Source organism: Erinaceus europaeus, chromosome 7 (genome assembly GCF_950295315.1).
Source record: "Erinaceus europaeus chromosome 7, mEriEur2.1, whole genome shotgun sequence".
Lineage (NCBI taxonomy): Eukaryota > Metazoa > Chordata > Mammalia > Eulipotyphla > Erinaceidae > Erinaceus > Erinaceus europaeus.
Window position 1 is genome coordinate 81,116,002 of NC_080168.1, and position 13,353 is coordinate 81,129,354.

General features: G+C 39.0%; 1 protein-coding gene across 4 annotated transcripts in view; it reads left to right on the forward strand.

Moving 5' to 3' along the window:
- The window catches only part of CDADC1 (cytidine and dCMP deaminase domain containing 1), a 46,832-nt gene that overhangs the window by 19,086 nt on the left and 14,393 nt on the right, over positions 1–13,353 (forward strand). For 3 of the 4 annotated variants that reach the window (XM_060194851.1, XM_060194847.1, XM_060194849.1), the window contains 2 exons: positions 2,598–3,167; positions 12,181–12,230. In XM_060194851.1, the coding sequence (XP_060050834.1) occupies positions 2,598–3,167; positions 12,181–12,230 (620 nt within the window). The remainder of the gene's footprint in view (positions 1–2,597; positions 3,168–12,180; positions 12,231–13,353) is intronic. The other variant, XM_060194850.1, reaches the window with a different exon arrangement.

Here is a 13,353-nt window from a genome sequence, read left to right on the forward strand (position 1 = left end):
ATGCACATGGCGCAAAGTGCATAGACTGTTGTAAGAACCCCAGTTCAAGCCCCCAGTTCCCCACCTGCAGGGAGGTCACTTCACAAGTGGTGAAGCAGGTCTGCTGGTGTCTTTCTTTCTCCCTCTCTGTCTTCCCCTCCTCTCTTGATTTTTCTCTGTCCTACCCAACAACAACAGCAATAACAACAATAACAATAAATACAACAGGGCAACAAAAATGGGAAAAAATGGCATCCAGGAGCAGTGGATTCATAGTGCAGGCAAAACGATAATCCTGGAGGCAAAAAAAAAAAAAAAAAAAGAACTAGAAAATAAAGATCTTTCTTTCAACTATGTCACTAGTGTAATGACCCTCAGTATAACTATAAATTAGGATTACGGTGGTGCATTAAGATAGATGGAAAAGAACCAAATATGGGCTGGCAAAATAACTCATCTGCCATGTGTGCATTTCAGGTTCGAACCCAGCACCAGCCATATAGAAGAAAGCTTCACTGCTGTGGTTTCTTCTTTTTCTTCCTGCCTGTCTATATCTGAAATAACAAAACAAACAAAAAAGAAAAAAAAAAAAACCCAGAATATTTGTTGAGTAATTCTTCCAGAGTCAAGAGAGAAAAATGAATAAAAGATAGATGTGCAAGACTGGAGAGATGGCATACTGGTTATGCAAAAAGACTTTCTCCAGGGCTGGGCAGTAGCGAACTGGGTTAGTATCCCAGTTCAGCCCCTGGCTCCCCACCTACAGGGGGATTGCTTCACAAGCTGTAAATAGGTCTGCAGATGTCTGTCTGTCTCTTCCCCTCCTCTCTCAAATTCTCTCCATCCTATCCAATTAAAAAAGGGAAAAATTGGTTTCCAGGAGTACTAGATTCCTGGTGCAGGCACCAAGCCCCAACAATAGCCTTGAAGGCCAAAAAAAAAAAAAAAAGTCTTTCTCTCTTTCTCCTCTTTCTTTCTTTCTTTCTTTCTTTCTTTCTTTCTTTCTTTCTTTCTTTCTTTCTTTCTTTCTTTCTTTCTTTCTCTCTTTCTTCCCACCAGAGTTATCTCTGAGTCTTGGCGCCTGCCTGAACTATGACATCACTACATCACTGCTCACAGCCATTTTTCCTTTTTTTTTTTTTTTTCTTGTTTCTGTTTTATTTTGATAAGACAGAGGGCAATTGAGAAGGGAGTGAGAAAAACACCTGCAGATCAGTTTCACCATCTGTGAAGTGTCCCCCCTTCAGGGACCGGGGGCTCCAACCGAGCGAGGTCCTTGTGGATGGTAATGTATGTGCTTAACTGGGTGTGACACTACCCAGCTCCCCCCCTCCAAAAAAAAAAAACACCTTTGATTCTAAGGCTCTGAGGTCCCAGGCTCAATTCCCCAGCACCACCATAAGCAAGAGCTGAGCAGTGCTCTAGTGCCTTTCTCTTTCCCTCTATCTCTCTCTTTCATTAAAATAATAATAATATAGCTGTATTTTGCATAGACCTGACTATGTTGAAAGTTCCCTTGATAGCCTTAAACCAGGCATTAGAAAGACAAATAGGGGAGTTGCTACGAACTTGGAGGTTGGCAAACTTCAATTATAAAGTATCAGATAGTAAATATTTTAGACTTTGCAGGTCATGTGGTGTCTGCACAGCTACTCAGTTCTGAACTTTGCCACTCCACTGTTGTGCAAAAGTATCCAGAGACCATGTCAATGAATAGGTAAGTATATGTTTCAGTAAAACTTTATTTATGAGCACTGAAACTTGAATGTCATGAAGTTTCTTATGTCACAAGACATTATTCTTTTTTTTTAAAATTTTTTATATTCCCTTTTGTTGCCCTTGTTTTATTGTTGTAGTTATTATTGTTGTTATTGATGTCATTGTTGGATAGGACAGAGAAAAATAGAGAGGAGGGGAAGACAGAGGGGAGGAGAGAAAGATAGATACCTGCAGACCTTCTTCACCACTTGTGAAGCGACTCCCCTGCAGGTGGGAAGCCGGGGGCTTGAACCAGGGTTCTTATGCCGGTCCTTGCGCCTTGCGCCACGTGAACTTAACCCACTGCGCTACTGCCCAACTCCCACAAGATATTATTCTTTTGAGTTTTCTGAGTATTTAAAACTATAAAATTTCTCCCTAACCTGAGAGTTGCATAAAAATAGACAATATGCCAAACCTGATCAATGGGCTACATTTTCCATATCCTGGCTTTATCCTAGGTGACTTAGTAGACATTTATTATATTGAAGCTTTTATTTTTTTTTTCAAGAAAAACCTTTAAAATTTCAGCATGTGGGAGTCGGGGTGTAGCGCAGCGGGTTAAGCGCAGGTGGTGCAAAGCACAAGGACCAGCATAAGGATCCCGGTTCGAACCCCAGATCCCCACCTGCAGGGGAGTCGCTTCCCAGGCGGTGAAGCAGGTCTGCAGGTGTCTATCTTTCCCTCCTCCTCTCTGTCTTCCCCTCCTCTCTCCATTTCTCTCTGTCCTATCCAACAACGATGACAACAACAATAATAACTACAACAATAAAACAACAAGGGCAACAAAAGGGAATAAATAAATAAAATTTTAAAAAAAATTTCAGCATGTATCTGATAACTGACTTTTTGTATTTCAGCTGGGGTTAACCGAATTTCATATTGGCCTGCTGATCCAGAAATAAGTTTGCTTACTGAGGCTTCTAGTTCTGAAGATGCAAAGTTAGATGCCAAAGCAGTGGAAAGATTGAAATCAAACAGTCGGGCCCATGTGTGTGTCTTGCTTCAGCCTTTGGTGTGTTATATGGTGCAGTTCGTTGAGGAGACCTCTTACAAATGTGACTTTATTCAAAAAATTGCAAAAACATTGCCAGATGCTAACATTGACTTTTACTCTGAATGTAAACAGGAAAGAATAAAAGAATATGAAATGTTATTTTTGGTTTCAAATGAAGAAATGCATAAGCAAATCTTAATGACTATAGGTTTGGAGAACTTGTGTGAAAATCCATACTTTAGCAATCTAAGGCAAAATATGAAAGACCTTATCCTTCTTTTGGCCACAGTAGCCTCCAGTGTGCCCATCTTTAAACACTACGGATTTTACTGTGGCAATACCGAACAGATAGATGAAATTCACAATCAAAGTTTGCCACAAGAAATTGCAAGGCACTGCATGGTTCAGGCCAGGTTATTGGCATATCGAACTGGTGAGTTGTATGCTTAGTTCTTAAATTGGGACTAATTGGTTGGTTTGTATTTGTCTCAGAAGTAAAGTGGTGTTCATCTCATCCATAGCAGAATTCATTTACTTTTAGGTACTAAAGATTTGCTAGTCATTCACTATGGAGAAGTTAGTGAGACCAGGAGTCAGGTGGTAGCACAGCGGGTTAAGCACACATGGCGCAAAGTGTGAGGACTGGCATAAAGATCCAGGTTCGAGCCCCTGGCTCCCTACCTGCAGGACAGTCGCTTCACAGGTGGTGAAGCAGGTCTGCAGATGTCTATCTTTCTCTCCCCCTCTCTGTCTTCCCCTTCTCTCTCTATTTCTCTCTGTCCTATCTAACAATGACGACATCAATAACAACAACAATCAAAAAACAAGGGCAACAAAAGGGAAAATAAATAATTTTTTAAATTTAAAAAAAAAAGAAATTAGTGAGACCCATAAATAGACAGCTCTTACAGCATTTTCAGAATTCCCGTGGCCTTATAGTCAGTATTATATTTATAACTTAGGGCCTGATTACCTCAACCTTTCTGCTTCTTGCTTTTATCATTATTCAGGAACCCTCCATTAAAGATTGGACAAAAAAAGACAACGGAGAGAGAATCCAAATAACTTTTTTTTGTTAATTCCTCAGTATTTTGTAGTATTCACTATTTAATAAAAACATTTACAATAAAAGCATGAATTCAAAATAACTGACAAAGTAAAAGGAATATTTAAATACTCAACATTATTATTATTATTATTATTATTTTGCCACCAAGGTTCTTTGGGGTTCTGGGCCAGCATGATTTACCATTCCCAGCTATTCTCAGCAGGCTTTTTCTTTTTGATAGAGGGTGAAATACAGATAGAGAGGCAGAGAGAAGGGGAAACTTTTGCAGCACTGCACCACTACTCACAAAGCTTCCCCTGCAGACAGGGACCAAACCAGGATCATCTCTCAGGGTACCATGTATACTCTACCAAATGAGCCCCAGCCAACTGCTTGACTCATTATTCTAATTTTTATGTCTCCAATCAGCAAGTTTAAAAATCAACCTTTTTTTTATTATATAAGCCTGTTCATAATAAGTGAAAAAAAGATGTTGCTTGGGAATGCAGGCAAGAAGCAATAAAGTAAGATTTGGTGAATGGACTAGTAGGATTTAAAATTAAAAAACAAAAAATAGCCCAAGAAAGAAAACTAGCAAACATCTTCAGGAAAAGTCTATCCAGGGCGTAGCATAATGGTTATGCAAAGGGACTCTCATGCCTGAGACTCCACACCACCATAAACCAGAGCTGAGCAGTGCTCTGGTAAAAAAAAAAAGGAAAGAAAGAAAGAAAGAAAGAAAGAAAGAAGAAAGAAAGGAAGGAAGAAAGGAAGAAAAAGAAAAAAGAAAAGTCTATACAAATGCAGATGTCTACAGCCTATGCTACACATAGACAACAAGACAAGGTAATTTCAGTAGAGCTGAAGTTCCCAAGGGGCAGTTTGTCAGAATCATTGCTGGGATTTAGTAAAAGTGCAAATGCTCAAATTCCAACCCCATCCTACTAAAACAAGTCATTAAGTGTGGCCTAAATTTAAGATTTTTTTAAAATTCTGCCAGGGATTTGACATTCAGTGGGCTTAAAACCGATATGATTCCAAATAAACTTGTGTAAAAACCCAAGTTAATGTAATTATATAGTGAACTCTTTGCCAAAACTAGCTTGGTTTTTGTTTTGTTTTGTTTTGTTTTTTTCTCTAAACTCTTCTGGAGGGGGCAAAAACATAAATATAAACAACTGCTACCAGCAATACTTGACTAATTCTCTTTACTAACTAGAATTTAGCAGATTCCAGAGCAAGCATTAAGAGTGAACTATGAATCTGCTCTTTCAATCTCTCTTGCTTTTCATCACACCATACATGGTCCCATTGTTTAAAGTCATGTACAGATATAAATTTGCACATGTATTCTTTATAGATAAGTGCAAATGGATCAATTATTTCTGCTCAGAGTTTTGTACATTAAATTTTTTTTGCACTTAATGGGCACTACAGAATATTTTTTCAAGGTCATCATTATTATATTTTTTTTACCATGTATGACATTTTTGTCTGTGATTCAATTCCTGAGAAGAATGAAGCTCTCTGCCATGCACTCCATTGTGAGCTCTTCCAGGAATGAGGCCAAGACTTCATCATCATTGTTTCTTTAGCATTAAGCAATGTATGAAGTGGATAATTTTTTTTCTTCTTGCCTCCAGGGTTACCCCTGGGTTTCAGTGCATGCACTATGAATTCCCCATTGTTGTTGCTGTTAGATAGGACAGAGAAATTGAGAAAGGAGGAAAAGATAGAAAGGAGGAGAGGAAGACACCTGCAGACCTGCTTTACCACTGGTGAAGTGACCCATTCCTGCTTCAGGTGGGGAGCCAGGGGCTTAAACGGGTCGTTGTGCCCGTCCTTGTGCTTTATATACTATATGTGCTTAACCCACTGTGCTACCACCCACCCACCCCCAATTACTTTTTTTGTTTTTAATGTCCAAAGAGAAATGACCCACAATCTCTTGCCCAAAAGCCCTTGGAGCCAGATGAAAAGGAATTTAATTTTTTTCAGATTTCAAATGCATACCTTATAGATATACTATATAGCACCCTGAAGGGAATCTGCAGCCGTAGTGGATAATCAGACGCATTTAGACATGTAGAGTAAAATGTAAAAATATTTGCACTAAATATTTGGTTGAGTAGGGTTACAGAATATGTTGAGCTGTCAAAAAAAGCCAAAGGATTTCAGATAAGGAATTCTGGAACTATAGTCTTCATTAATGTAAATTGTTGCAATCATTTATTCAGCACCTACTATATGCCAGGCAGAGTGAAGTAATTTAACATTGAGGACAATCTAGCATGGTAGATAGCCCCCTCAAAGAATATGCTTCTACTAGCTGGCTTTTCATTTCACATTCTTCTGCTTGCTTTGATGACTTTATTTCACTCTTTTTAAAAAAACTTTTTTAAAATTTTATTTATTGATTCATAAGAAATGATAGGAGAGAGAGAAAGAACCAGACATCACTCTGGTACATGTGCTGCTGGGGATTGAACTCAAGACCTCATGCTTGAGAGCCGAATGCTTTATCCACTGTGCCACCTCCTGGACCACACCTTATTTCACTCTCTAAGTGAAGAAACTATTTTGTTAATCCATTTCATTTGAAAAATACACATGTGATTTAAATGAATTCAGACCCTTTAGCCCTTATGCCAGTTTTGGCTCTAAAGCTAGAGAGGGTTAGGCAGTGGAGCTCCCCTCCCCTCTGTCCTTTTATTACCTCACTTTCATTCTAAAAGAAAAAGTTGGACAGAGCAGTGACTTAGTAATGTGAATATGGGTTTCATCACTTGTACCACATTAAAAAAAAAATGAAGTGCTTTTTCATTGCTTTTTGATGGATGAATAAGACCCACAGAGGTGTTACTACGTTTCCAAGGGGTTGGAGAGACAACCTAACAATTATACAAAAAACTCTCATGACTGAGACTCAGAGGTCCCAGGTTCAATTCCCAGTTATACCCTTGGGCAGATCTGAGTAGTGCTCTGGTATATCTTTCCTTCTGTGTCTCATTGAAATAAATTTTATTTTGTTTTTCCATGTGAATAGCCCAAGTTCCAGCCTTGTCCCTACCATATTGAAGGAAGTTTCAGTGCTATGGCCTTACTCTCTGCTTCTTGTTTCTCTATTTTTTTCCCCTCCAGGGTTATCACTGGAGTTCGGTGCCTGCACTACAAATCCACTGCTTCTGGAGGCCATTTTGTTGCCCTTTTTGTTGTTATTCTATTGTTATTGTTGGATAGGACAAAGAGAAATTGAAAGAGGCGGAAGACAGGGGAGAGAAAGACACCTGCAGACCTGCTTCACTGCTTGTGAAGTGACTCCCCTGCAGGTGGGGAGTCAGGGGCTCAAACTGGGATCTTGAGGCTGGTCCTTGTGTTTCACACCATGTGCGCTTAACTCACTGAACAACTGCCCGGACCCCTTCTATATATATATATTTTTTTTTTTTTTTTAAGTGACAATGTGTTTAGATTCAGGGAAAGTGTAGAGTTAGGAGGGCACCACATACTATCTATTTGGTTTGTGTGGTTTTTGTGTTTCTTGGGAACTCTACTTTCCCATTAGACTAATTGTTTGCCAGATCTGAAGAACCTCAGTATTGTTGAAAAAGTAGGTTGGAGTGTCCAAAAAGGTTAACTGTTTCAAATCGTAATGCAATAGTCCTCAACTTTATAATTTGCTTAAGAAATCAGAACATCCATTCGTGAGAAATGCAGGTTTCTGGCTCCCATCTCTTGGAGAGGTTGGAAGCCATGACTTGTTTTAAACAAGCATCCAGTGATGCAAGTGCAAGTATCTACTGGACCAGACTAGGGCAAATCTGATGTGACTACGGAATTGAGAGCTAAAATAATTGTGTATTTCTAAACCATAAGAGTCAAGAGAATTCTCTGATTAGGGCTGGAGGGACAGCATAATGGTTGTACAAAAGATTTTTATGCCTGAGGTTCCAATATCCCAGGTCCAATCCCCAGCACCACCAATTGAGCAGTGCTCTGGTTAAAAAAAAATACAATAATTTTTTTAAAAAATTGCTGAATAAATAGGTCTGAGCAGAGGGACTTGGGAAGTTAGCTCAGTGGTTCTAAATTCGCCATTCCTTCAGAGGTAGAGGAAAACTATATATATATTTTTTTCCCTTTTGTTGCCCTTGTTTTATTGTTGTAGCTATTATTGTTATTATTGTTGTTGTTGTTGATGATGTTGTTGTTGGATAGGACAGAGAGAAATGGAGAGAGGAGGGGAAGACAGAGGGGGAGAGATAGATAGACACTTGCAGACCTGCTTCACCCCCTGTGAAGTGACTCCCCTGCAGGTGAGGAGTGGGCGGCTCAAACTGGGATCCTTATGCCAGTCCTTGTGCTTTGTGCCACATGTGCTTAACCTGCTGCAATACACCCAACTCCCAGGAAAACTCTCTTAATGACCAGATTATAAGATACAGTTTCAGTAATAAACTGTAGACATAGATTTTTGGAAAAAATTACTTCATCTATTCAACTATGGATTTACACCATCTTAACACCAAGTTTTCAAGATATGCAGTGAAGAATCACCTCTTGTAACTAACTTTAGCAAGGCAGTAGAGCTCCAGCCTAGGAAAATCTTGCCTCCTGACAAGATTTAGTCTGTCTCCACAGTGAAACAATACAAAAACAAAAAGTGGCTCCTGAGGCTAAAACTGAAAACAGACAGATCATAAAAAGTGTTTAGTATTGATGGTAGGAAAAGTGAAGAATGTGTGTTTTAATTTTTTATTTCAAATATGTGCATGTGTTAATTACAATTTTCCAGTAAAGATTTTTAGTTTTATAGGCAAATATAACAACTGCCTCTTGCCTTGGGGCATAAAGACATAATTATACTTTTCCTCCTCATGTTATAATTTGAAAGCCTTGGAAGGAAGAATCATTGTGTTTACACCATGACAGTCTCCACTATAGAATAAGCCCTCCCACATTCTCCACTCCTCAGAACCATATCCATTTCCTTCACAACAGAGCACACAGGTGCTTACATGTTTCTTATTCCTGTCTTCTTTAGTTATCAGACTAAGTTTTATGGAAATGTTTCCCTCACTACTGTATATTTTGGCATTCACTAAAAGAAAACTTACTGTGAAAAATTTGTTTCTGTGAGATGAGTGTGGAGGGACCAGAGCACCATTCAGTCCTGGCTCACAGAGTGTGGGAGATCAAATCAGGGGCCTTATGCAGGCAAGACCTGTACTTTACTGCTGGACACAATCTCCACAACCTGTTACGGAATTCTTAACGTCAAGGGAAAACTAGAGGGAAAGTGAATAGATTTGATCCATAGGGCTAAAATTATTCTTGTAATTAATTTTAGCTGGCTGTATAGAATAAGAATTTTTACCCATTTTACTGTTAGGGCAAAAGATCACTAGTGAGAAGTACTTAAAACAAATTATATAGTTGTAATATAATTTTGAAAAATCAAGATTGCTCAAATCAAAGATGGGAATTTTATGATCCTCTAACTTTTAAAACACTAAGTCATTTTGGGGCTGGGCAGTGGTGCACCTGGTTAAGAACACGTTACCATGCTCAAGGCCACTGATCCCACCTGTAGTGGGCAAGCTTCACAAGCAGTGAAACAGTGCTGTAGGTGTCTCTCTTACCCTCTCCTCAATTTCTGTCTTATCAAATATAAGAAGGGAAAAAAATGGCTACCGGTAGTGGTGAATTTGTACTGCAGGCACTGAGTCCCAGAGATAACCCTGGTGGCAATTAAAAAACTCATTCATAGAAAGAACATCCTCATTTTTAATGCCTAAGTGGAATAAACTTTCTTTGTACTTTAGAAAAATATTTAAGTATAGTTAAATATTCTCATAGTTCTCATTGGAAGGGTTAACTTTCAGGAAACTGCAAACTAGAGTCATGGTTTTGTTTAATCCTGACAATATAAAATGGACTAGAGTAAATTCACAGTTAATTGTTACAGGTAGTTTTCTTTTTTTTAATATTTATTTGTTCCCTTTTTGTTATTCTTGTTTCATTGTTGTAGTTATTATTGTTATTGATGTCGTTGTCGTTGTTGGATAGGACAGCGAGAAATGGAGGAGGGGAAGATAGAGGGGGGAGAGAAAGATAGATACTTGCAGACCTGCTTCACCGCTTGTGAAGTGACTCCCCTACAGGTGGGGAGTCAGGGGCTCAAATCAGGAGCCTTATGCAGGTCCTTGCGCTTTGCCACCTGTGCTTAACCCACTGTGTTACTGCCCGACTCCCCATAGGTAGTTTTCTGTAAGTGTATCTACTTATCTCTACTAGTCTCATTATGATAATAAGTACTATGATTTCATAATTGTGCAGTTGTTTGAGAGATTTAAATTTCACTTATATATGGTAGAAGGAAAAGTATTTTAATATGTAGAATCTATTTTAATATAATTTTCTGCTTAAGATTTATAGTTTTAAGTACAACTCTGCTTATTGCAGAATGTTTGGTTCTGCGGAGGAGTCGTAGTCTTAAGTTTGGAACTTCTACCATTTGATTTAGAATTTCGTGTTGTTGTTTGTTTTTTTTTTCCTCCAGGGTTATCGCTGGGGCACAGTGCCTGCACTATGCTATGAATCCACTGCTCCTGGAGGCCATTTTTCCCATTTTGTTGCCCTTGTTGTTGCGCTTGTTGTAGTTGTTATTGTTATCAAGCTGTTGTTGTTGCTGGATAGGACAGAGAGAAGTCGAGAGAGGAGGAGAAGACAGAGAGGAGGAGAGAAAGATAGACACCTGCAGACCTGCTTCACCACTTGGGAAGTGAGCCCCTGTAGGTGGGGAGCTGGGGACCGGGATCCTTACACCGGCCCTTGTACTTTGTACCATGTGCACTGAACCCTCTGCGCTAACGCCCAGCCTCCTAGAATTTCGTTTTTTACCAGAACACTGCATAGCTCTGGTTTATGGTGGTGTTGGGGATTGAACCTGAAACCTTGGAGCCTCAGACATGGAAATGTTTTGCATAACTGTTATGCTATCTCCTCCATTCTACCACTTGATTTAGAAGTGAACATCATGCCACTAACTTGGCATTCCTTTTACCCTGAATGTTTTGTTTATAATTACATTAAAAGTCTGAACTTTTTTTTAGCAAGAACATTTCCATAAATGTATTTTTTAAAAAAAAAGACCCTGAAATTTATTTTCCATGATAGGAATGTTAAAAATGCTAAGAGGGGCAGGGCAGACATCCTAATGGTTATGCAGACTATCATGCCTGAGGCTCCAAGGTCCCAAGGTTCAATCTCTCAATCACCATAAGCCAGAGCTGAGCAGAGCTCTGGTAAAATAAATAAATATAAAAAATGCTAAGAGAATATAAAGATTTAATTACTGTCAATAGTCATTACATTAAACCCATTAACTCAAAGACATTTTTAATCAATTTTATAATTTTGACATTGATTTATTAATGGAGAACCAATAAAGTCAGTCAGTTCTGGTTACAACCTGAAAGTGAGTTGACTGGAACTGCCTTTTTTTTAATTTCTTTATTGGGGAATTAATGGTTTACAGTTGATAGTAAAATACAATAGTTTGTACATGTGTAACATTTCTCAGTTTTTCACATAACAATTAAAGCCACTAGGTCCTCCTCTGCCAGCATGTTCCATGACCTGAACCCTGACCCTGAGTCTTTTACTTGAGTACAATACACCAACTCTAGTCCAAAACTTCTTTGTGTTTTCCTTTCTGATCTTGTTTTTCAACTTATGTGAGTGAGATCATCCCATATTCATCCTTCTGTTTCCGACTTACCTCACTTAACATGATTCCTTCAAGCTCTATCCAAGATGAAGTGAAGGTGAATTCACCATTTCTAATAGCTGTATATATAGACACCATTTTAATAGCTGTATATATAGACCACAACTCACTCAACCACTCATCTGTTGTTGGACATTTGGGTTGCCTCCAGGTTATGGCTATTATGAATTGTGCTGCTATGAATATAGGTATACACAAATATTTTTGGATGGATGCATTTGGTTCCTTAAGATATGTTTGGTTCCCAGGAGAGGAATTGCAGGATCAGAGTAGGTCCATTTCTAGCCTTCTTAGAGTTCTCCAGACTGCTACAGGGGTTGGACTTACATTCCCTCCAGCAGGGACACTGCCATTTTATGGCTTCCATTTATGGATTCTGTGGGACTGGGTTGGTAATAACATTAATTATGACTACTTAGTTTTCATCTTCTAAGCTTTTTAAAATTATTTATTTTAATACTTTTCTACAACTAGTGAAGATAGCAAGGAAACTGTTTCAATAAGTAGGTCTTTGGTTGTTTGTTGTTTTTTTTTTTTTGGAAAATTTATCTCTGAAACTAATAAGCCATTCATTTTTTACTGATATAATTGCCATTTATCTTTCAGAGGATCATAAAACAGGAGTTGGAGCAGTCATCTGGGCAGAAGGAAAATCAGTAAGTATTAAAATTGTTCTTTAAACATTTAAGTGTGTTTTTGTTTAGACATGATTCAGTCTTACATGCATTCCATGTTATTGATCCATTAGATATAATATTTTTATTGGTACATTTATTAATACTAAGTAAGCATTTGCTCACTCCTTCAACATGTTTTTCGATAAATTCATTCATTTAGTAAACATTTATTAAGCACCTTCCACAGGAGAGCACTGTGCCACAGTAAACACATGGGGAGTGTTCACACATTTTCTGTTCTTCATGGTCTTATATAGTCCTAGTTATGAAGACAGAAGTGAAAAGTATTTTAGTGTTATTTGCAGCTGAAACAATGAGAGGATAGAAGAGACTTTCCGGGGAGTCGGGCGGTGGCGCAGTGGGTTAAGCGCATGTGGCGCAAAGCGCAGGGACCGGCATAAGGATCCCGGTTCGAGCCCCGGCTCCCCACCTGCAGGGGAGTCGCTTCACGGGCGGTGAAGCAGGTCTGCAGGTGTCTATCTTTCTCTCCCCTCTCTCTCTGTCTTCCCCTCCTCTCTCCATTTCTCTCTGTCCTATCCAACAACAAAGCAACGTCAACAATGGCAATAATAACCGCAACGAGGCTGCAACAACTACGGCAACAAAAAGGGGGAAAAATGGCCTCCAGGAGCGGTGGATTCATGGTGCAGGCACCGAGCCCAGCAATAACCCTGGAGGAAAAAAAAAAAAAAGAAAAGACTTTCCGGGAGTCGGGTGGTAGTGCAGCAGATTGAGTGCACGCGGCGCAGAGCGAAAGGACAAGCTGAAGGATCCTGGTTCTAGCCCCCAGACCCCCATCTGCAGGGGAGTCGCTTCACAAGCGGTGAAGCAGGTCTGCAGGTGTCTTTCTCTCCCCCTTTTTGTCTCCCCTCCTTTCTCGATTTCTCTCTGTCCTATCCAACAATGACGACATCAACAACAACAATAATAACTACAACAATAAAACAAGGGCAACAAAAGGGAATAAATAAATATTTAAAAAAGAAAAAGAAAATAAGTGGTCTAGATTCATAGAGGAAAGCGGACCCAGTAGAGGATACCTTTAAATTAAAAAAAAAAAGTTGTAAAACTTATTTTTGTTCTCTATAAATCTTTCCTATCC